Raw genomic sequence first — 24780 nt, 5'->3', positions numbered from 1 at the left:
TACAGAGGCGCCCACTGTTAAAGCCGGGGCATTAGGAGATGCAACGGATGCAAAGACAAGAGAATCTGCTCTAGACAGGCGAATTAAACCGTGACCTATGGTCCCCGTTGAGTAACATTAGCGAGAGCTTCCTGTGTGCAGGCACCACTCTGTTGACCGTTCATCATCGCCCGGGAAGGTGGACAGTCACCATTACACACACACACACACACACACACACACACACTCTCTCTCTGACGCCTCACTTTACAATAACATGGCGGCAGCCATGACTCCACATCTGTCAAGGGGATGTTTAAAAAGAGTCATCATTATTACTCTTTATTTTGAGGTGGATAGGTGCAAGCTGATAGCAGGAAACCCGTCTGGTTAACGTTGAGTTCCTCTCGTTAACCAACGACTCAGGACAGGAGCACAGGCTCAGGCTGGGTGGTGGGGGGGCTAGACGGGTACTGACTGGGAAGGAGGGGGGGGGGGGGGGGACAGATAAGCGGTGCCCTAGGTCCGTTGGCCCGGGGATCTTAAATCATGGTCAGTCACTCCCCAGAGTTCACAAACATCAGCATTCCCATCGCTCCAAAACTTCACTCTTATCAACTGGTTTATCACACCGATCAGTTATCTGGTGGTCGAACAAACACATCTGCTACCATCAAACTCTCACTCCTCCACACACAAACACAGACAAGCAAAATGAATAATGTGTCAGGGGGAAATGAATACAGAGAAACTCCAATAAATATGTGATAACCTAATGTCATTTACATCTACCGTACCTAGTAGAAATTAAAGTAAAGTAATTTCCAAACTTGATAGACTGCACAACTAAGTTTTTCAAAGTACTGTAATGCCCCTTTCATGCTGAAAAACAAGGAATATGTTTGTTTGTGTGTTTATGTATGTGTAATTCTCACTTTTGTTCCCAATCAGGGAGACAACCGGCTGGATATCCGATTCCTCGTTGGCCTTCTTCAACATGCTGAACCAATCCTCCAGATTCTCAAAGCTCTGGTAGTTGGTGATATCGTAAACCAGAAGAACCCCCTGCATTGGAAAAACAAAAAGGAACAACACAGTCCTCAGACGTTGATTTGAGCTGCTCACCTTCACATTCCCTGGATGTGAGTACACAGCTTAATTCTTATATTCATTCATATTAATGTGAGCAATATTGAGGGAGAAAGGAAACAGTAGGTGGCACTGCTCCTCTTCTTACAGTAGGGGACAGACTCACATAGAAGGGGGACACACTTACCGACACATAATTTAAGGTTCAGTGCAATTACTATCTAAGTGAGACTGTCTAAATTCACGTGGATCTCTTTTAAAATGAAAATTGCGGTTTGTCTATTTACAGTTCCCAGTTTTGTAAGCACAGTCCAGAATTTGATGCGGAATAGAGGTGAGGTCTGGTTATCAACTATCTGATCTTATGTATGAAGGCTGTCTGCCTCGAGACATTCTCCTCCTCATTATGCAATCCTCAACACTGTAGGCACTGCAGAAACATGCATGCAACAACACCAGAGCCATGTTTGAGCAAACACTGAGGCCAGAAGGGGGTGTTTGCATGGACACATAAATTAATCAAAGAGTAAACACAGATACAAGAGCTGTTGGCATAAATCAAGACAAATAATCAGATAGTTTAACTATCTGCTATCACTGCTTAAACTTTAGCTATTTCTAAAGGGCTGGAAATTAAACATGAGCCAAGGTAAATGTCTATACTTTTACTGCATGATGCAACACAACTGAAGGGGTGTCTGTTGCATTTTGCTCGGCAGACATGCACTGTCACAACACACAACGTTGGTGATGACAGCTCAGGCCTCTGACAATTACTGTGAGTCTCTCCGAAACAGCCATGATTGATTACAGGATGCACAGTGCTGAACAATAGGTGTGGAAGTTCCACCCAGTGCCGACTAGAAACTCCCTAAGCAAAGTGTCGTAATGTCGCAGTGATGTACGACATTTTGCTTGTGAAGGAGTGAGACAGTAAAGGAAGTGCTGCAGACATGGTTAATATACAATACACACTATAAGGGCACAATTTAGAGCAAAATAACATGTCAAAGCCAAGTAGATTCACGGAATAGGAAAAAAAGCCTTCAACTAATGTTTGTCTAGCTTCTATAGACAAACATGACAGAAGTGTGCTTGCATATAGTATATGGTGACAAGTTTCCTGCTGCCAAGTGCCCAAATGTTAGATCTTGTGCTGCAGTACGGGTCTCAGATTAGACAAACCACAGTCTTTAAGTAGGCCTCTTCAAACAAGAGACATCCTGGAGGTGACAGATGACACTTGTCTATAGCAACACGGCTACCTGTGGACGCTGATGTTGCTGACACACAAATTACAGTGATCACAAAGATCTCGGTTCATTGTAATCAACACGTTGTTCAGTTTTCCATAGGACAAGCATTAAATGAGTAAATGGATCAATTAGCAACCTATTTTTTTTACCTACAATTCTTTGTGTATGAGGTAATGCTATCAAATACTGACCATGACGTTTAATAATTTCAACTCTAACGTTCAATTAAACTAGGATGTATTTACAATTTGGGAGCAATAAAAGCATACATGTTTAGAAATGTATTTTAGTATTGACGTAAAGTGTGCAGTATTATCAACATTTGTTCAGTCTGCTACAAAACATCAAACTAACAACTCTGTAAAAAGTAGAGATGCACTGATTTGTAAAGCTCTATTGACCTACTACCCTCACTGTGAATCCAAATGACAGTTTATTATGATTTGGCTGCAGAGAGAGGGATAACAGGCTCTTAATGAAGCTGCAGAGACTGTAATAATAAGCCTGAATAGAAGTCACCGATAGCGGACTATCAGATTCAAAAGATTCATAATCTTTTATTAATCCCACAATGGGGAAATTCACAAGGGAATTAGGATTGGACACTAATTCTTCCTGTGCTTCATATTACTTTGTCATAAGCATTCGAAAGTAGTTGGTTTCTAGCTTTGTATGTACATTTCTTATCCTACATGCACATTTCTTAGGCTACTGGAGTCAAAGACAGTTTGTCTGTTTGCTTCATGTTGGAGGAATAAAAGACTAAAGTTCAGAAAACAAGAGCAAGCTGCAGCACAAACCAGAGATGCATATGTTATAATGCTGTCAGTTAAACGCATTATTAACGGCATTAACCCAAGCCCATGTTAATGGCGTCAATTTTTTTATCACGATATTAACGTTCTTTTTGGCATGGCAAACTTTGTAGTTTTTTTCACATGCTGTTGCAACAACTAGTAACGTTAGAAAAACTACAACACCACACCGGATCTAGCTAGACTGGAAACAAAACAACAGGCACGCCGCACACACTTGTTTGGGCTTGCGAGCCGGCCAAAGAGTAGTAGGCTAACGTTACGTTTTGAGTGGATGGCGAGCACGAGACGCCGAAATAGATGCCTTTGACAAGACCAAAGTGATCTGTGTGTTTTGCCTATCATCGCAACACGTCCAGTCTGAAATACCACTTGATGGCCAAGCACACAGCTGATGCAAATTCTCCCTTCGTCAAAGCCAGGCGACAAAAGCACAAAGAAGCCGATCGACTTTTCCATGTTGATAAGAGCATTAAAATGAGAAAAAATAATGGGACAAAAAGAAATCAATGGACATTTAGAATAGATAAAAATATGAGATTAATTGCAAGTTAACTATGACATTAATGCGATTAAATACTTTAATCGTTTGACAGCGCTAATATTTTAGGCAGAAAAAAAGGAGCAACAGAGGATTTTGTGTTAATTTGTGTGCGTGTGTGTCACCTTACATGAGCTCCGTATACATATTTATCCAGCATTTTCCCTCCTAACGTTTGGCCTCCAATGTCCCACACCTGCAGGGTCACATTCAAGTTGCCTACAGAGGAGAAAAGAGACAGAAACACCTCCATCATAAAAAAAACAACTGACATTTAAATGACAGAAATATTTTGAAATCAGCTCTATAAAGAGGGCATCGATGTGTCAAAAGCCCCACTTTCTTTCTTAAAACTTCTGTCTGCTATTCGATTATTTAACATTCAAAAAGAAAAGTGATTATGCTGCAATTTGTGGGTTTCCATTCTGGATGTTTTTGTCCTTTTGAATCATTAACTTGTTTGTTTTAACAAAGCTCATAATCCTGAGGAAATAACGAGCCAGCTGTAACTGGAGCCTGTATTTTGTGTGAGCGATTTCTATAATAAAAGTCCACGTTCTTGATATACATAATGGAAACAATAAATCAGCAATTAATCTTTCAAGCTAAGCGCTTTTGCCTGGCAGGTCACCCACACCTCACATCCAAGAATATCCAGCCCAGATATCGAGGGGGATGAATAGGTACGCTTACCCTCTAATTTAAACATTCTCTATACCCTGGCAGAAAAAAATATGACTTCTTATTAGCCTGGGAAGAGCTGTTTGCATTGTGCCATATCCTGCCAAGTTAGGAAAGTGAGGAGAATTATGTGCTGTTAAGGAAAATAGCAATAATTAAACACAAAATGAGAGGAAAAGAAGACTCTTGTCCCTATGCATGTGGAAAGAGAAGGAAAGGAGTGAATGAGAGGGAGAGAGAGAAAGACGGCACAAAAACCAAATCCAAATAAATATTTTCTTCCTCTGGAAAATGAAAGGGGTGGTTGAAAAAAAAAAAAGTAAAAAAAAAAAAGAAGAAGGAGGAGGGAGGACCAGACAGCGAGGAGTTTATGTTGGTGTGATGAGGGCCCGGCGCTGGGCTGGAGCGGCGATGGGGAGCAGAGCGTACACTGTGGACACGGCTGGACGACTCAACCCCTTCATAAGTCCCCTTTTTAAAGCAAGGGAAGGAAACGCTGAGGTTTACAGTCACTACATCTAGACTATACAGTGTCAATGTAAGGCTACATTGAGGAGTGCAATGAATAACAGTTCCTTGGTGTTATAAAGAGCCATCCCCACCCATCCACCATGCCTGGACACTAGCTTTATTTATGTTTCAGAGATTCACACTGATTCAACAGAGCTGACATTTTCTGCTAATACTTTGCAAGAAGTAGAAACTGTGATTGTGACCCCAAATAGATTAACCTTAAAAACTGATAACAAGGTCAAGAAAAAGGGCATGTTGATAAGATAATTGTCCTCTTAGTATGACGTGAAGTGGAAGCAGACAAAGCAGCGTCAGAAAGTTAGAGAATTTATCAAGTAAACTTCACTTCTAGTCAATCCCCTTCACTGCACTGGTTTGGCAGATACATCTGGAAGAGGTATTGTTATAAAAAGCACACACAGAGGAGGCTGTTGTGTGCCAGTCGGCCTCGCCTCACCTCTCCATGCGTTGGAAAATGTACATTAAGTTTGACAAGCTGGGCCTTCATGGTGAGTGGGGCCAACGCTGGCTATAGGCTACTCTCCCCCCTGCTGCAAAAGACCCTTACAGCCCCATAGAGACCCGGAGAACGACACAACCTCTCCAACACAAGGCAGTGTGGGGGTCCTAACGAAGTTTGGGACCACCCAGCTCGCAGAGCCACCCTCCTCTTCATCAGCTCATCAACACGCAATTCCCCAGAAAATGGGCCATTTAACAACTCCGCTGTTGAACGCAGTGTTGTTGCTGCCCCAGTGACACAGACGTAGGTCCAATATATTTAAACAAAGGTTACAGTTTAACACTGGAGAGTTCAGTGAATAGTTCAGGGAAAGAAACCTACTGGAAAGAGAAGTCAAACGATTAACAGCATTTGTTCGAGTTTGCATTAAGACGTTTTGAGCCCAGTCTGTGCTTATGGTTGGCTTTTTCATTCTGACTCCACCACAACATTTTTGGGGGTTTAGTTCTCCTAAGTCTCATAAGCTGAAACTGACACAAAATCAAAATAGAAGCTTTCAGCCAACTCACAAATCAGCATAACTTTTACTTTTAGCACTTAATTTGCCCATGCTTAATGTTGTTTTATTAGTAATGAAAGAATGGAGGCACTTTGCAGATTTCTGGAGCTTAGACCTTGGCAGAGTTTTAGAAATGCCATTTAAAATGCTGAAAATCCCCATTTCACATGGTAGGAAGTAAAAATGGAGTGCTTTCGTCTAAATATAGCATTAGTCAATAAACATTTATTTTACAGATCTAAGGGGAATACAGAGTGTGGCTTTATTTCTGCGGGTTCAACATAAACAAATAAGAACATGAATGTTTTATGTGGTGCAGGACAAAGATCTGTTGAACTTCGGGATCAGTGATATGGATATAAAATGTTAATGTATTTACTCTGTATGGTGCCCACAGAATTATGAGCAAGGCTCGCCCGTTTGGACATAAGCTGTCCATTGGCCTTGTGGAGTAAAAAAAAAAGTGTGCTGTTTGCTCTGGAGAGAAGAGCTTTCAGAGTGAATAAGCCTGAGAAGTGGCAGACGCTCTACAATGAGGAGCTACCAGAAAAGACACATTCAGCTCCTGAGTTAACCTGAAGAACAAACTCTGCCTGGAAATCGTTGGACAAGAAAACATGAGCAGTGGCAGAAAATATGAGAAATAAAAATATGACAGAAAGTGTTGATGGAACAACAGGCCTCAACAGGTCTGTTAGACTTTTTATTCATATTCTGGATCTTTTGAACACTGATAATGTAAAAATACACACAAATATCCAAACCTTAAGGTTGATATTACAGTATTAAAAACCATCACTTACAGTAAAGTCAGTCTGTCTTAAGTACAATCTTGCCAAATGCATATCCTCATATTTTTATTGAATTACCAAGTCTGCCATTACATGCTCGCGCAACACGCGTGTCCTTGCTGAGTCTCTAAACAAACGAGCACTCCCAAAAGATTATGAAGGTGTCTCACCTGGAAGGCTTATTCTCTTCAGAAAGAAATCCAGGCCAATGGTTTGTTTGTACTGCTTCCCAAAGGCCTCCTGTGCAAACCTGGTGGTGAGTGATGTCTGAAACAGGGAGACAAAGCGAGAGACATGGTGAACGAGTGCCAGAACACCTCTGCGGCCATCAACAGGGTGAAAAATACAGTATGTAATTTAAAGCAGTGTTTTTAAAAGAAAATGCTTTCAGAATGAAGGAGAAACCTTGATTAAGTGCATAGTATTTGCCTGATAAACAATATTCACACATATATGCAAGCAAAATCACAGCATGGCCCAGGGCAAAATGCAAGATGCTGCAAAACTCCTTCCAGAGAAAATATACAGTATATTAAAGAACTTCCTGAAAAAGTGACATTTCAGTGGTAAGCAGGAGTAGAAGAATTTGTATTTCATAAACACTAACCAAACGCCAAAGTAAGCTTTTTACAATATTTATTTACATTTTTCTAAAAATACAATAGTTTAATTTATCATATCACAACACTTCTATGTGATTCTTTTCCACAATAAGGTGCAGCCACAATTCTTTGGCGATGCTACGACATATGACCTGTAGGACATCAATTTAATTCATTATAAATCCATTTAAAGCACCTTAAAAAACTTGACTGTGATTGACTGAAAGGTACGCTGATGTAATTGTCTGCCTCCTCCCTGCCGTCTCACTACTCGGCCACGGCTGTGACAGTGAAAATCAACATGAATTACAAAAACAGGTGTCGGAGGATGTCATGTCTACAGACTGCAGACCTAATAATTGCCACAAATTATAAAACCTCCATCACTGTCACTGTTGTGTTTGAGGAGGGGAAAAAAATAGCATGTTAGGGGCTCGCCTGAAATCCATGGGAATTCATAGCGCAGGCTTGACATGCCAAGTTTAATTCATTTTGATGGATGAGGATAGGGAAAAAAATGAAGTGCTGAATGTCTATTAGCTATCTTTAGAGCAGTGTGCTTACATAAACACAACAGAGAAGTGAAGCAATGGGATTCCCTGAGTGTTCATGTGGCAGCAAATTAATTTTAATGTGGTTCTTGCCACTCACTGAGGGTTACAGGATTTAAAACAAAATTCTTTCTTTCAATCCACTAAGCTTTCACTTGAGCCTATGTCCTTATCTACCTCCATTCACGTTAAGAAAGTTTAGGTTCAGCCAAATAATGTTTCAAATATGACTGGACTTCTTTCAAATTACTCCAGGGAAGATGCAGTCTAATTAGTCGGAAAACCCTTATCATGGATGACCCAAATCTTCTTCAAGTAAACAAGAGTTTATTTGGGTTTCTTCAGCTATTGATTTGTCATTGTGGCTTACATCTTTGATATCAAACCTTTATGTTTATCCCAACTTGGATTTTTAAACGTATTCCTATAATTAAACCTATTGAATGTGTGATCATGGCCTTTACTAGTGGCTTTCTGGATTAACATTTTCTGCAGAATAAAGTTTTAGCCAACTTATTCTTTTAAAAGTTCACTAACCCACAGCCCTTTTTAATCTCAGCCTGCAGAGCATGTCAAAGGCTCAAGAGTGACTGAAAAATTACTAGAGGTGACTGACGCAACAAGGAGAAAATCGGCCATTTAAGTAGCCCAAACAATCACTGACAACACAGGAATAACAAGCTTGGACAGCAAAAATGTATTCCACATGCTCGCGTTGGCCTAGTCGGCCATTTGTCTTGGCATTCCAGTAGCATGGCTCTTTTCCCTCAACATAGTCCTTTTTTTCCAACGTACAATTGGAACTAACCAGCAAATGTAAAAACTGGCGTAATCCTGACACTCCAACAGAGCATAGTACAGGGTCACCAATGATACCAGTGCCGGGAAATGGGGAAATTCTACTGAAACAAGAAACTGAGAGAGAGAGAGAGAGAGAGAGATAAAAAAAAATATGGCAAGCTGACTATGTCTACGTGATGCAACTCAGATGAGAGATGCAGTGCATTTTTGCATTATCGCATCATAACTGGCTCTTTATTCTCCTTCAACACTTAAGACAGATATAAATGTTGGTATCTGTATCTGATGAAGAGTTTGACTGGAAATAGCATTGCTGGGAAGCAGCATCCATTGATACAGGACCTGCATCAAAAGCGCTTTTTAAGAGAGCAAATATTCAGAAAAACTCAGTGGCTTCTAACTCAGGTTGAAAAATAGACCTGTGTAAATTAGGCCCAGCACCTTACGAGCCTGGCTCAATGTGAGACTCCATATTTTTAAAACATCTTGCTCAGGTGGACAAGCCTTCCCACATCTCCCTATATTTCTGAATGGACAACCAACCACAAGCAAAAATACCACCGAGACTGCTGTCCAAGAAAAACTGATCCGATTGCAATTTGCTCAGCAAATTGACATTAATAAGGGGGAAACGGCATTCAAGATGTCAGTCAGTGGTGCCTACTCAAAATGGGGGGCAGGGCTCCTGTTTTCTGCCCAAAACAGACAAGCAGGTAAGTCATTCAGACAGTGACGAGCTGACACCTGGCAGCAGTGTGAGGACGGTTATTAATGTAGCGTATCTACTGGGAACTGAGTTGTGTGTGTTCTCTGCACCCCCTCCCCCAAAAGAAAATGTCGACTCTCCAGAATGAGAACATTCATTTTTTCTCATTGGGTCTCACCATTACTGCTACATTCATTTTCTTTCTCCCAGAGGAAGGAGAGATTAGTTACGAAAGGGGATGTGTAGCTGAAAAGCACTTGACGTCCCTGGCTCACATTCACACTCATTCATTCGAGGATTCAAGATGCAGTGAAGAAGAACCATAGCTGAATTGTCATGACAACCTCCGTGCTTTGCTGCAAATGATTGTTTGGTGTGACTAGGAAAACATTACACTGTTGTGGATGTAAGTTCGGCCTTTTTAATCTACATCTTTATACCGTATCAACTTACTGAATGATTCAGTCCAGTAGTTCTGAAAGGGAGCAGGAGTCCTAAAGCATGCGTAGATTTAGCAAAGAGAGAGACAAATGCACTGACAAAAATATTTGTTCACAGTTAAGACATTCAAAAAAAATAGTCTTTACACATCACATGATGCTTTGTTATTTTATTCTATCAAATGAGAAAGCAGCAAAATTTCTCATATGGGCTATCCAGACATAATTTTCTTAAATGGGGCCCCACTCTGGAGCCAAACACATATTGGGGTCCTTGGCCATGAGAAGAGAGGTATACTGATGCAAAACAACCAATAGCTGCAAGAGGCAGGCTAAGAAACTGTCATACTCTGCATAATACTGTACTGTACAGTGTAGTGTTTTACCCCGAGTTCATTGAGCAGTAGCTGCAGCCCCAAAGTGTACGACAAATGTAGATACTGTGAAAATGCATCATCAAGCTATACTTCCTATTCAAGACAATTAATATAAGCATTTTATTTTTAGCAAACTACTCTATAAGGCAAAGTTGTTATAAGTTTTCCTTCAAGCCTACCTATTGACTGTTGAATTTTAAGTCTCTTAAATTCTAAAAGCAGGCTACACATTGTTGGTGAATTTAGTTGGGGCCCCTTTTGATAAGTTAGTTTTATGACAATGGCAGATAAAAGCATAACAACTGTGACTTTTTTTACAGTGTAAGCCTATGTTCTAAGTTACTTTAAACACAGAACCACCGGCACATAGCCTACAACTAGTTCAATTGCACATGCAACGTGGATTAAAGGCTGGATAGACTTAATAGGTTTAGAACAACGGATTTGTGCCAGATTTAAATCTATAATGCTATCTTTGAAGCACTATAAAAACTACACCTGGCTGTCCATCAACTTTGTAAAACAGGAGTAAGAAAAATGTTTTCTACAGTAGTACTTTAGAAAAAAATGGTGTACATTTTCATTTTGACTAAGAGCAGATATTGCGCTACATGATTTGAATGTCTACTATTCCTAACCTTTTTTTCTTTACCATGCAGTCATTACAATGTGTGATTAACACTGAGTTACTTAAGACGCTATTTTCAATCTACAATATTATTTTAGAAATCTCAAGCTCTGGAATGAATACCCTTGTCCTCAACACGAGATCAGTGATGGGCAATCTCAGAAAAATGTATTAGAGTTTTTGGGATTAACTGAGTTTTTGTATGATGCTGTTAGAAGTAACACTGGTTGCCAAATATATGTTCATTCTAATTTTGTATCCTTTAATCTTATAAAGAAATGACTACTTAACTAGAGTTAAGGTAAAGTTGTACAATAAAAAATATTATACCAGGTTTGCTGCCGCCTTTTAGCGTCTCTACCCTTTTTATGTCTCTCATAACAAACTATACTGACTATACGGAAGTTAGCTGCAACTTCATATAGCTGGATTGTTACATTTTGTTTTACAAAGTTATTATTATTAGGAAAGCAATGTTTAAGTCAAGCCGGATGTTGCCTTGCATATAAAAGAATGATCCCAGTCACTTCCACACAGTGAGGCATACAGCTTATTAATTTAACACTGGCATCAGATCGGTACTCACTATCCAATAACCAAACCAAAATAACCAAAATCCAGGTTATCTGGATAACAAAAATCCAGGTATTGGAATCGGGACTGCAAAAGTCGGATCGGTGCATCCCTACTTTCAATGACTGTAATCATCAGTAACGGATTATTTTGACAAAAGGCTGTATAATTACTCATCTTTTTTTTTTTACAATATGGTAGTAAACGATTTTGTAACCCTCGCCCTGCCTGTCCCTAGTGCTATTAACGACTGCTATATTATTCTACTACATAAGGTTGCCCATGCTTATCAGTCACTTTTTAAACAGGAGTACATTGCTGAGGCAGATATTCAGTTAAAATAAAAAATTAAATAGTTAAATGTGTTAGACTTGTATCCCAAATCATGTACTGTATGTTGAATTATTGATCGTGATAAACTTGGAGTAGCTACTAAAAAGGGGAAATGATGTTATATTGTACTATGGCCAGTACTTTTTGACAATAGAGTCAGTATTAACAGGCATTGAGCAATTGTCTCCCAAAGCTGGATACCTCAGCCACACTGGCTCGGAATAAGTGACTGACTCAAAGAGCATTTCAGTTGATATTTTACAACGTACATGAGTTATATTTTAGTGTGGATTTTTCCTTTAAACGTCAAACGTCACACCATAAGACAAGCTAAAACTTTCACTGTGGCGTAGAGGGTGAGAAAGAACTCAAGTGCTGTTGTCTTTGCTGTTATTGTTAGCAATGGATGTCGTTAGCTAATAGCTATACCAAAGCCCTCTGCCGACTCCGGCTATAGCTACTCCAGGGCTGACACAGGCTGTGGATAGATCTGGCAATGACTAACGTTAGCTAATAGCTAACTTAGCTACATTAGCGTCGGTCGCCATGGTGACTGGGAAGTGCAGAGTCAGGATGAGCAACGTAAACAGCAGGACAGTAACCCGTCGTGCAACAGACAATAACATACTGTCTGTGTTGCATTTAGAATTTAAAGTCTATTTGCAGTAACGCTGTGTATGTGTAAGTTGTGTCTGTGATGGTCTCACCTTTCCACACGCACCGTCTCCAATCACTACAATTTTAAGCTGCCTGTCCTGGCTGTCCTCCTCCGAGTCAGACATGACGCTGAAATGTGCTCCGACTGTATCAGCGTGGAAAACGGAAAACACTAGAAAAATAGTCACAGGTTGTGTGAAATTAGCTAGTTATCGGGTTAATCACAGATGGATTAAACGAGTGTTGAGTGGGCAAGCAGACGCCATTTTGACTCAACTAACATAACACTGCTGCTCTGCTCGGAATGATCCACTCACACACACTGCCACCTCGACGTACACAGGTTTTCGGTTAAAACGGGAGGAAAAAGCTATCGAAAAACAAGCCGGAATCCACATTCAGTTTGTAAATATTTTCAGTATCTATACGAAGCCCTTTGCCTCCATAGGAAAAGATCAAAACCGGAAACCCAATTACTGGCGGCGTGGTTGCGTCCTGTGTGTGACGCGTTGCCGTTGCCGTGGTAACAAAGGTCAAAGTGTGAGTATAAAAACATTAGAAGCACAACAACAGTCTGCCTAGATTGGTTTGAATACATTTTTGAGGTACTTTACTTGATAATTTACATGTTCTTCTACTTTATATTTCCACAGCTGTAGATACTTTGAATATTCTGAGTTTACAAACAACACATATGATCAGCAGCTTATTAAATATGATGCATTGCTATACAATAAACTGACAAACAGTATATCAAGCAATTAAAAGCTCCACCTCGACCACACAACATTTAATGCTTACATGTCCATGCATCAAGATCTAATAATATAGGCTAGCCTATATGTAGGTTATCAATATATATGCTGCTTTTAATCACACCACTGTCACTTTACTAGGCCTGTATCAGTTTGTCTACAAATGCTTTTGTGTAGTCTCTATTTTTATTCTGTTCTTATATTAGTTTATGTAGGCTTATTTATTTATGTGTTTGTACTGCTGCAAAGGCCAAATTTCCCCGCTGGGGATCAATAAAGGTTTATCTTATCTTAAATAAGTATAATAATGTAATGTATTTGTATAGTGCTATATATGTTTATAATGGTATTGATACTTTTACTTGAAAAAATGATCTGAATACTTCCACTATATAGCGTCAGCCTATGTCGTATTTAAAATAGCATTATTATGCCTAATGAATCTCTTTCTCTCTCTCTCTCTCTCTCACACACACACACACACACACACACACGTGCACTATAGGTCATATCAAACTAAATAAAAAGTCTTCTGATTATGATGACTATGATTTAAGTTCACCTGAATGAAAACAGATCTAAAGTCTGATGAGGGCCAACATTATTCATGAGGCGTCCTAATCATACATAGACAGATATATTTCATTTTCCCACTGCTAAATTCAGAACTGAACAGTCTGACTAGTTCACCACAGTTTAGAAAAATATCTTACCAGCTGTGTACTGCGTAATGTAAGATGGATAGATGTTAGATGTATTTACCAAATGAAGTATGACTATTATTGGCAAATTTAACTGCCAAAACAGAACATTGTAAAACAATTATTTTGTGACAGTTCTGTATTTGTAAATTATTTCCAATTAGTTTAAGGCTCATTAATTATAAACATAACAAAATGTAGTTAAAGAATCTTGAATCAAGGTTGAATACGTTTCTGCATGACCTTATGCCAAACAGATTTTTATTCTTAATTTTTTTTTTTTAACATGGTGCATGTTTTTAGGTAGACTATTTTTCAGTTTGGAGTCCAGACGATTAAACATAGCCTACTTTGCACCAAAATGTACCCTTTAAAAATAGACACCATAACTTTCAGTAAAGTTGGAATTAAAGATAAACCATTGTGTCAAGGGCATTCTCTAAACTCTAAATATGAATCTGTAAAAGAAGAGGAGTAGGACACAAAAAGGATTTTGTGCAATAATTTTACCATTAAAAGCTCTTATCTATAACGTGGAAATGGACACAAAGGTATTTCCAAGAATATCTCTTAATAAACTTTTTTTAACTGTGTGAGCTGTAGCTGAAGTGATGTCGCCCAAAAGTTGTTTACTGAATGATCACACAAAATAAATTAAGTGTTCTTGTTGGTTTCTTTACCCTTTTCCCTTCAAATTCCACTCTGTCATGCAATTGTTAGGTATGTTATGTTTAGTATGTTGTTTCTAATTCACGTTTTCATGTTATATGCAGGCTATAGTAATATTTTTGTAAAATGTGAGCTGCAGTGTTGTACAACCCAAAGGTTACCACGGTCCTCGTCTTTCACACTTGCTTTTCACTGCAGAGGGAAGGATGCCGCTGCAACATGAGGGATGGAGAGGAATTTGCACCTGGGCCACTTTGAAGCAGGTGGCAGTGACTGTCAGGTCAGTGTACTCCAACATGCTCATGAGGGTGTGATTGACAGCAACCCCAACCGGACAGAAAGCTTTGGAGGGAAATTAAGCCTAGCCTAACTGTTTTTAAAAGAGGTTGTAGGCTGAAACGATCAAGGCCAAAGGCGAAGAGAGAAGCATCGGTTTGAAAAAGTCTTTAAATTAGGCCTACTTCTTTTAATTTCTCTGGTTTTGTGTGACCTTATCGCCTAGATGGAGATAGTAAGCTATTTTGGTCTCTTCAGGAGCAAAGAATTAGAAAGCCAAATGAAACAAGAATCAATACACAGGAGGGAAAGAAGCGATGGACCTTTTATCCTGTCACAATTAACCGTTATTACAGTAGCCTATATAGGCTATTAGGCCCGATTGTTCCACGAAAACGCACAGAAACTGAGACAATACAAAATTCATCAATATTTATAGAAAATTACATTTAAAAAAAAGTCCAATGCCGTTGAACTGAGATTTCCATTAGGTTACGGGTTTTTCAGTTGCCTTGAAATATTGATGAATACTATTTATGCACAGCAAGACCATCTAAGGTAACGCACTATTCAACATGTACAAAGATATTTGTACATTGTGGTGCAAAATAAACAATAATGAAAACACGTGGAAACTGACCCGTGGGAACGAATTTAAACACATTTTACATATCGGTCTGTTTTATAACTTGAAATGTTTGGTTTGATGGTTCATTACACACAATCAGGTCTATAAAACGTTATTAGGCATTCAGAGGTTACGATCTGAAGCTGCAGGGTGGAGAGATATTATGTTTTGCTACTAAAATAAATGATCTTAAAGTAAATACACCAGTTATTAATTTGTTCAATAAGAACAGACCTCGTGGTGTGATCGTGTCACTTGTTTCTTGAATGTTCATTTATTAAAGTGTGAATCTTGAAATTAGGCTACCTCAAAAAAAAAAAAGAGAAATATTAACAACAGCAAATTCAGAAATATGTAGAATAGCTTTGTAGTCTCTGAAAACCAACTTTACACAGCCTTTTTGAAGAAATAGGATTGAACGTTTTGTGTAATTTGGTGGTAACCCGTTTAAAGGAGACATCAGGGCATTTTATAATTCTGTTAACTTTCCCAACTTTCTGTCGCGTCGCCACAAAAAGAAGAAGACGCAAATACATGCCAGTATGTGAGAAGAAGGACCCCGACAGGCAGTGGCTGTTTACTCGGCTCTGTATAACGTGTCAAGTGTCTAATGCCAATTTCCTCTGATCGATATTAACTGTGGAGACTCTGCAAATGAAAATAATTACTGCTCAAAGTAGTAGTAGTAAAGAGCACGCGGCTGAAGTTCTTACGGGAGCATAAATCAGTTTAGGCCAGAAAAGAAAGCTCGTGACTGTAATCTCAACAGAAATGAAATAACAAAGAAATCATATGTAGATGTGTCTTGGCGATGAACGAAATGCCTGTTGGGTAAAAATAAATCACAATTTTAACCGCAATTCCAGTTTCTTTTTCGAAATCACTATTTAGCCTAGTCGAAACGACTAAAATATTCAAAAAAATAATCGAGAAATAGTTAGGCTACTTTTTGTTGAATAGCCTACTATGGACAAAATAGGTTGTTCGTAAACTTCCTAAACGTGCGTGTTGATTTTGGTGTAGGCTAATAGGGTGCAAATTAAACCCACAGGCCTGTTGTAGTTTCCCCTTACAATAGATTTGTATTTTTCAGGAAAGAAAATCCAGTCATCATATGGTTTACAGTTACAAATGCATTATGCTATTTCTCCCATGTAGGCTACACGTAAAATGGGGGGATAACGGGAAGACGCTGTGATGGGGTAAATGCATACCGATGGGGGTGTTTGCATCGCAGGTTGAAAGGAAACACAGCCACTATACGTCCCTATATTAGGCTATATCAGATCTCTCCACATGCAGGTAAGAAGGGAAGTTATGTGGGACGGCCCACTCCTCAGTAGACCTCTCTGTCCTTCAAGCCTCAGAGCAGCCAATGAGCAGCATCATATTGCTGCTGGAGATGGCATTATAGGCTATACCTATATCAAGGACATCAGATTTTATATAGGCGCCGTTCGTGACGACTGTTGAAGATGAGGCACTGAACAGCCAAAAAACCCTGCATATGCCCGGGTGTTGGTTGGTGCGTTCATTGCGCAGTGCTTTTAGGGCTAAAATACAGATGTTCCCAGTTGTGTCCACCATTGTGTCTGCAGAGCAGCTCGGTGCTCTTGCCGCTGGTCACTGGAAGTTACCAATGACAATAACTTGTCTTATGGTGCTTTCATTGTCCATGTTTCATCTTATAGAAGTGACAACTTGGCTGTGCTGTAAAAATTGTGATTTCTTGGACATCTGTCTTCTTTATTTAGGCCTACCCTCACCTTAATACCTTTATATTACTGATAGGCTACAGCATCCCACAGACGGCGTTAAGTGTCTGTAGGGGATGTGGCCAAAGATGGATGGCTGATTTACGGCAGCTCCCTGCTGACCCCGACTTAACATCCAGGCTGTTAATGCAGACAGAATAACAGGGTACTCCCGTAATAATTCATTCCCAGTATTTAAAGCATAGACTATTTTAATGTTTGGATAAAATATGCTTTTTGCGATCTGCTAACTCTTCCTTCTTTGACTTAAATTTAGGCGCAGTGACATGGGCCTCCTTAACCCCGGGAATACTCCTCTCCTTGTGTTGACATGCAGCCCTATAGGTTGCCCTGTCCGGGAATCACACAGCTATTCATCATTGTTTGACAGGTGTGTTTGAGAAGAAAGACATAGTGGCCTAGATGACATCAATAAGGTCTGAGTGTATAGCACGAACATCATGAGGAAGTTTAGGTATTTAGGGGGAAACAGCTACAGTTTCGATAATAATAAAAACCCCATTTTACCCGCGAAAATGCGCAAAATAAAGCTGGTGCCTAAAAGAAATGGATGAATAAGCGTTTCTATTTATTGCATATTTGGCCAATGTGCTCCCAAAAAACAAAAAGCTGTCCTAAACCAGCCTGTTAATGAAACTATGAAAATTAATTAAGTTGTTATAAGCCGTTTCAGTCTTATATGTAAGACAATTATTAATTTATTTAAACCTTGAGATAACTGCGTAAAACATTGTTTGTATCCGTTTGTACAAGAAAGCGAGGCTTGTAAAAACACAGATTTTAGTTATAATTTTAAGCACTATAGGCTAATAGTTAATTTGTTTTTGTATTTCTTCCTTAGTCACTGAGTTGTCAAATTAAAGATAATTTGTAAACCAGTGCATCTGTAAATAACTTATATTCGTATAAGCCTATTGGTAAAATATTACAGAAAAACGTCTCCATCCCAATATTATGCTACAATTGGTAGCCTAAAACCTTAAAATGAAATAGCATCCAAATGAAAGTGATGCCTGATATGTTTTAATGTTTTTTCGATCTAAACAATCATTTAACACACATAACACATGTACATTTCAATTAGAAGCTGGTCTGTTTTAAAGCCTGCTTCCTGCCACGAGATCCCTTTCAGGCCAATAACACAAGTGACCGCCTCCTCTCAGTCTGACACTGTACATGCCCACACTATAATGCATTTTTACATTAAAGTAATGTAACGTATATAGCTAAAAAAAAAAAAAAGTGCTGAAATCTTACCTTTACAAACACAGCAAGAAACAAAAACACAACCTGTAATAAAGACAGTTGTATGAAAAGTCAATGGAATATGCCTATTTCCAATCACTGCAGAGGTAGGAAGGCGCATGTAAAATATAAACCAACATAAGGTGACATTTTCAGTCTATTTAGGCCGCCTGCTCCCCAAAGTGGGGTCCGGGGGGCGTCAGAGGTCCTTGAGGGGCTCCAAGTTATTATTATGTTATTACTGTGTCACTCCTTTAGAGGTTAACATACTGACATTTAATAAGGAGGTCCAGTCTCCCCGCTCACCTACAGTTCAGACAGTTATGATTTAATAGCCTATAAACCATCAGAAATGTCTTCTTTAACGGGGTTCCTCGGGACAGACTCTTAATAAATGAAAGAAGGTGTAGTTTTTAAGTATTTGAGGATGTGGAGAAAAAAAAAAACGGTTTGGGAACCCCTGGTCTGGCCTGAGCAACACGATGAGCAGATTGACAGTCCCCTCAGGTCTCATCCTCTTGTCAGAAAACAAGTATAGTTAGTTTGATTTCCTGGAAGCAGAATAATCAAACAAAAATGAATAAATACAGTCGCCGAGTTCTCACTGATTCCCCGCACATGCGGAGAGTGTCCATGCAGGGAGGCAGTAGGCGTAGGGGTAATAGTAGGACGGCTGCAGGGAGAGCAGCGGGGGCCTCAGGATCTCTCCCGGGCTGTACTGTCTCTGGTCGTCCCGCACCAAAACTTTCACCGCCACCTTCTTGGCTGCCGGGGTCGACGCCATCAGGTCGGCAGCCATTTGGCGGCGCTTCGTCTTATACCGGCGGTTCTGGAACCAGATCTTGACCTGAGTCTCTGTGAGCTTCAGGGAGGCCGCCAGGTCCGCCCGCTCCGGCCCGGACAGGTACCGCTGGTGGTTGAAGCGACGCTCCAGCTCGAAGACCTGCGCATGAGAGAAGGCGGCCCTGGAGCGCTTTTTCCGCTGTTTGGGCTGGGCCAGGCTCTTCTCGTCCAGGGTGCTGGAGTCTGGGAGAGGGAGACACGCAGATGCAACGTTATTATGTTATTTTTTTTAATGCAGCTGGAATAACACATGCTGATTTCAAGTGAGATTGGTGCGTGTTTTTGGATGTGACCGATTCAAACAAAAAGGGACAAATCAAATTGAATCATAGTGTGCACATACAGCAGGTTGTTCGAAATGAACTTCCATGACTTCATCTAATGTCACTGGATGCCTAAAGTAGAAAATGTCTGATAAGAGTTTTCATCCAGGCATAACATCACAACCGCATGTGCAGATGTTTATTTAGTATTATGTTGGAGTTTGTTTCCTTAAAATATGATTCAATTAACAGCATGAGTCTGGTAGTTTTGAACTTTTACACAAACTTAAATCGAGCCACTGCAGAATAAATTACCTGAAAGCTCTGATGACTCCAAAGAATACATAACAATTAGTGCTATAGTGACAGATCGACTATATAAGCCAGGGTATCCATTAATAGTCATTCGTAAAACTATAGACAATTGGTGCGTTAAAGTTGCGGCATGCGGAGCGATTTGGCAAATAGATCTGATATCCTACAATAACACAACCAGAGCTCGTTATTATTCTGCGAAACTGTAACCGGATCAAACTGCACTGTTAAATAGAGTACTCGACTCTATGCACTGTAAACGTATCTGTTTTAAAGTCCGAACTTTCATTAAGTCTTTAATAATTACGTTTTATTAAAACCAGAGAGACACACTTTATTTTTGTTTTGTGTACAATCGCATGTTAGTCTTTCAGCCCTACTCACCTGCATTATTGGGCTCACTGTCACTCTTTGCGTTTTCCGCAGCTGCAGACTCGTGGTCCGTCTCCTCCTGCAAACTTTCCTCCGGCACATCCGACGCAGGGTCTCCGTCTTTCTCGGACTTGCACACGCCTGGAGTCTTGCTGTCGTTGTCATCGCTGAGTCCCGAGTCTGAGTCGTAGCTTTTCTGGTCCGTCGGCTCACAAGCTTCCCCATCATCTCTCCGAGACCCGCCGTTCATCTCCCCAAATATTTTCCAGCACGCCGTTTTGGAGAAGCACATGTCCAAATCTGGCAAGTGTCGGCTGTCGTCCTTTTTGTTCAGGATGGCTTGGATTGAGAAAGGCATCAGCGAGTTACCACGAACGGCCATTTTCAAAAAAGCAAAATTTGCTCGGTTCTTGAAGTTGATTAACCGGCCAGGGTAGAGAAGTAAATGTCAGTTCATCCGCATTTTAGGCTACTCCCTCCGTGGAGCACTGCTATCGCTTATCTTACTTCCTCCAGTGTTGGTTCCTGGTCGCATCCCTGCTGGAGAAGCCGTGGAAAGTTTCTGCTACATCCGCAGGCACGATGCTGCTCCTCCGCATAGCTCTGCCATCAGCCCGGGCTCGCTTCAGTCTCTGGCCCTTTTCACCCAATTTTTTTTTACCATCCACCCTTACCTGTGACTGACAGGCACTCCTCGTGGCCTCCTATTGGCCCGGAGAGGAGGAAAGACGTTTCACGATTGGGCACTGTAAACTACGTCATGCTGCTTTCAACCGGGTGGGAAAAAGTTAAAGAAATGTTATCGAAGTTTTTTCACAGGAGGCTGAACTGAGATGCAGGTTGCAACCACACAAACTATTTCAACTGAAAGTTCTTCCAAAACAGGAGAGCAGACTGTTTCTCTGCATGACTTGTTGTAACTTAATTGTTGATTTATGATTCATTTGTTTAAAGGGCAGAATGTTCTGTACTGTTAATGTTCAAAGTTGATGCCGTCAGAAAAAGAAAGTCCCGTGCGTAAAAGTCTGAGAGGCAAGAGAACCGATTTTAGCAGCAACACAAGCCGAAAATAAAACAGGAAAGTCGTGTCTCCCATTTTCCGTGCATCACTTGAATGCAGCATCAGGACAATAAATTCGTAGCATATGACATCTTTTTTTTTTTTCCAACTTAACCCTTCACCTTCCAAACAGGTTTGCTGGGAGTCCGGCGCGTAACGCGTAATGTAACGGTTTTTATTTGGTAACATTTTGGACTGAACAACGTGTGTCAGATTGTTACCGATTTACTATATCTACATTTCATTAAATCTTTTAAGTCATCGAAGTGCTCACTTTTGTCCCTTCCTTGGCAGCCTGCATCATGGATCGCCATGACCAGGTAGGCCTCAGCTTGTTTATATTGCCTAAATATGAGTTTAAAAAACAAGTAACTTGACTGACTGTTGACTTATAATGTAAAACGGTTTCATTAGACGAGGAAAAATAGCTGATATGCCTAATAGGTTATATATTCGTTTTTAGCACCAGTCAGCATGTGCAACATCCCATTAACACTGATTTATATTTCTGGAAAAAAAAAAAAAAAAAAAAAAAAAAGAAACAGTCTGAACCAGCTGAAATTACCTATTTCTACTATTAGAATATTTGACTCCATAAAATAAGTCGATTTGTATGTAATAAATCCCTTTTAGATTTCATTGTTTGCAGCATAAAAGGACAGCGTGTTTGTTTCTTTTACATATTGACCCTCTGTTTATATACCTCTAAACGTCATAATGGCGAACATGAGGATTATTAAGCATTTGCTTTTATTAAATATGAAGTGTGGAACTCAGCTCTGTCTCGGGGGTTTAAGTGGACAAACATCTGTCGCTGCAGATCCGGATCGTGACCTCTGTCGTTTTTTACGTCGCCAGTCTACAGAGCAGATCTCACAGCTTTTCTGGGTTTTTGTGTGTGTGTTTTTTCATTCAACCATTTAAAATTCTAATGTTTTTTTAAGATTATATTTTGGTAAATTACATAAGCTAAAAGAAGGTTTTACTCGTCTTACCGCGCAGGGGAGATATTTTATTAAGCTGATATAAGGCCGCTATTATTTAATAACCGTTGATTTCTTAGACTATTAGAAAAGGGTGTGAATACTTTGAGGCATTCATACCTTCATGTTGTATCCGGCAGGCTAATAATTGTTTTCTTATAATGAAGTGTTTCTGTGATATTGTTCCATTCCATCTGCTTTATCAGTCTTCATTAATTTAACCAGCTTTAATAAATAACCCTGAACTCTTAAGACTGGTAATTATTTAATGTATGAAATATATGAAGTGAAATGAATCAGGCTGTTGGTCTATAATAAATAATATGAATTAAAGTAGCCATCGATACGAGTGTTTAATAAAATAAGGCATTCAATAATAAATTAACACCATTTAAATATAATAACTACGACATAGGCCTAATGATAATAATAACAACAATACTAATAATCGTATTACTGCTAAACTGTTCGCTACTTGGTTTAAAAAAATAAATCAAAAACTAAAAGAAAACCTCCGTCAGTGCAGGAGATGGACGATGACGCTGTCAGCAGATCAGCTGCTGAACACAGTGCAACAGATTGTGAAGGTGTTGTTTTCATTTGCATCCGTCTTTTGAGTCTATATTCTGTTAACCGTCTGCGACTAAGCGCGTAACAGCTGATTTTGAGAGACTAACGACTCACTGACTTTAAACTTAAAATGTATTTATTTTTTGAATCTCTGAAGCTTTGTCATTACTCCTAATTCCCTGAGGCCTAATTCATGGGGCGTTTACTAATACAAGTCTTCGTGTGTTTTAAATATTGACCCGTAAAATAAATGAATATTTTCTCTCCTCGCACTTGATTTGTGATATTTAGCCTGCGCACTAGTCGTGGTGTATAAACCATTAAGCTCATTGAGATCTTTGTTGTCCTCAGAATTATGACAATAATAAAGAAAGAAAAAAAAAATAATTGGCTACAGGTCTTGTCATAATATTAATCTAACTTCAGTGTTGCTGTCACCTTGGGTAAACCCGTTGCATGCATATATTATACCATCTAGTGGCCACTGAAAATACCTCTTCATCTTGACTTTTTGACATCTTGTACCTTTAGGGTCAAAACACACTGAAGTTCAGTCTGTGCATTAGAGCCTGCACTATTAATATTATTATTATATATTAAGACATTGTTGAAATCATTTACTGCTGCAAAGACAGATGCTTCTTTTTTTAAACTTCTGTAAACCACCTAAACACTCTAACTCGGTCTTGCTCTGTGGAAATGAACTGAATGAAATGATGTGGCATTGTCTCAGGGCTGGATGTGACCTCGGGGAAGAAAGTCTGGATCACCACAAGCAATGAAAACACAACTGGGAAAAAGCACAAACCACTGACACCGTCTGGATATTTTCACACACCCTGCCCTTTAGAAACTATACTCATTTCACCCAAGGCCAATACACAAGTGGTACATTACATAGTTTTTAAATTCTCTTGTACTGTAAGAAGTTTTTCTTCTCTCTGTTTTTCATGCGTTTTTTTTCATACCATACTGTTGTCTTTTGCCCTAAAACCAGCCTCAGTGACCCGTATACACAATCGGCTTTACCCAGAGAGAAAAAAAATGGAAAATAAATAAGACTGTCTGCCAATTCTCCAACAAAGTGAGTCAGTGTGCGCCTATCAATGTGATGTCAAACAGAGCTCCACGGGTTACTCTGTGTTTTGGTAACCACACTGCGAGGAAGAGTAATAAGCAGTAAGTAGCTAAGTGGCAGGAAATGTAAACAGCAGCTTGGTTTTCATTCAGACAACTGCAGGGGCATTTAAAACAGATATGCTGCTGGGTTGATGGGATTCTTATTTACAGTGAAGGTGATCATCTGAGCAACTGAAAATGTAATTATTTATTTGAAAAAACTACAAAAGAAGAAACTATAACCACATGACAACTCTAAATTAAGTAAATTATAAGAAGCTTGTACCTGCTATTTCTCATATTTCCTGAGATTTCATTCTGTAATTAAAGGAATTATTGCATAATTGAATGGATAATACATTAAGATGTAACATTTAGTGGCCTATTTCAGGTCAGTACTTTGTCTGTGGGATGGCAGTAACAAAAGCCAATTCATGTATGATGATAATCAACTTAAGTAAAAGTAGCCACACACTAGAAAATACTATCACATGTAAAAGTCCTGCAATCAAAAGTACAGAAGTTTGAGCAACAAAATGTACTTAAAGTATCAAACATACTCAGAATGCAGAATAGCCCCCCTTCAGTGTACTACTATTACAGAGCTATTACAGTAATATATAAGTGCTACTTTAATGTTTTAGTTGGTAGAGGTGGAGCTAATTGTAACTACTTCATAATAAACAGTTTAATCTATAATGCTGGCTCATATTTTATATACTGATCACATGTAGCCAGTAACTCTAGCTCTCAAATAAATGTTGTGGAGTAGTATAAAGTAGCATTAAATGTCAAAACTCAAGTAAAGCACAAGTACCTCAAATTTGTACTTAAGTACAGTACTTGACTAC

The 24780-nt window shown here is 39.4% G+C and overlaps 2 protein-coding genes and 1 long non-coding RNA gene across 6 annotated transcripts in view; 1 reads left to right on the top strand and 2 right to left on the bottom strand.

Annotated features, from left to right (window-relative positions):
- The window catches only part of rab28 (RAB28, member RAS oncogene family), a 29402-nt gene extending 16533 nt beyond the window's left edge, over positions 1 to 12869 (bottom strand). The window contains exons 1-5 of one of the 3 annotated variants that reach the window (XM_028588988.1): positions 12637 to 12869; positions 12406 to 12527; positions 6858 to 6954; positions 3811 to 3899; positions 915 to 1044 (exon numbers count right to left, since the gene is read on the bottom strand). In XM_028588988.1, coding sequence (XP_028444789.1) covers positions 915 to 1044; positions 3811 to 3899; positions 6858 to 6954; positions 12406 to 12480 — 391 coding nt within the window. In that variant the 5' untranslated portion in view covers positions 12481 to 12527; positions 12637 to 12869. Of the gene's footprint in view, positions 1 to 914; positions 1045 to 3810; positions 3900 to 6857; positions 6955 to 12405 lie in introns of all 3 variants that reach the window. The other 2 variants (XM_028588989.1, XM_028588990.1) reach the window with 2 other exon arrangements.
- Positions 1 to 17706, top strand: part of LOC114562548 (uncharacterized) — a 227747-nt gene extending 210041 nt beyond the window's left edge. Inside the window, exons 4-7 of one of the 2 annotated variants that reach the window (XR_003693513.1) lie at positions 931 to 1121; positions 14679 to 14760; positions 17176 to 17304; positions 17416 to 17706. This is a non-coding gene — a long non-coding RNA (uncharacterized LOC114562548). The remainder of the gene's footprint in view (positions 1 to 930; positions 1122 to 14678; positions 14761 to 17175; positions 17305 to 17415) is intronic. The other variant, XR_003693512.1, reaches the window with a different exon arrangement.
- Positions 17707 to 18166: 460 nt separating this feature from the next.
- nkx3-2 (NK3 homeobox 2) lies at positions 18167 to 21388 on the bottom strand. The gene is made up of 2 exons (XM_028589650.1): positions 20210 to 21388; positions 18167 to 19430 (listed from the first exon to the last, which is right to left on the bottom strand). The coding sequence occupies exons 1-2, from the start codon at positions 20577 to 20579 to the stop codon at positions 19006 to 19008; spliced, it is 795 nt and encodes a 264-aa protein (XP_028445451.1). The 5' UTR covers positions 20580 to 21388; the 3' UTR covers positions 18167 to 19005.
- Positions 21389 to 24780: the final 3392 nt, after the last annotated feature.

This window comes from Perca flavescens, chromosome 10 (genome assembly GCF_004354835.1).
Source record: "Perca flavescens isolate YP-PL-M2 chromosome 10, PFLA_1.0, whole genome shotgun sequence".
NCBI lineage: Eukaryota > Metazoa > Chordata > Actinopteri > Perciformes > Percidae > Perca > Perca flavescens.
The sequence above is the reverse complement of the archived record's forward strand: the minus strand, read 5'-3'. Positions and strand labels throughout refer to the sequence as shown.

Excerpts from the sequence above, each read along its gene's own strand:
- nkx3-2 (XM_028589650.1), bottom strand. The coding sequence starts at position 20,579 with ATGGCCGTTCGTGGTAACTCGCTGATGCCTTTCTCAATCCAAGCCATC. Across the intron at positions 19,431-20,209 it reads CAGTGAGCCCAATAATGCAG|ACTCCAGCACCCTGGACGAG; the intron begins GTGAGTAGGGCT and ends TCCCTCTCCCAG.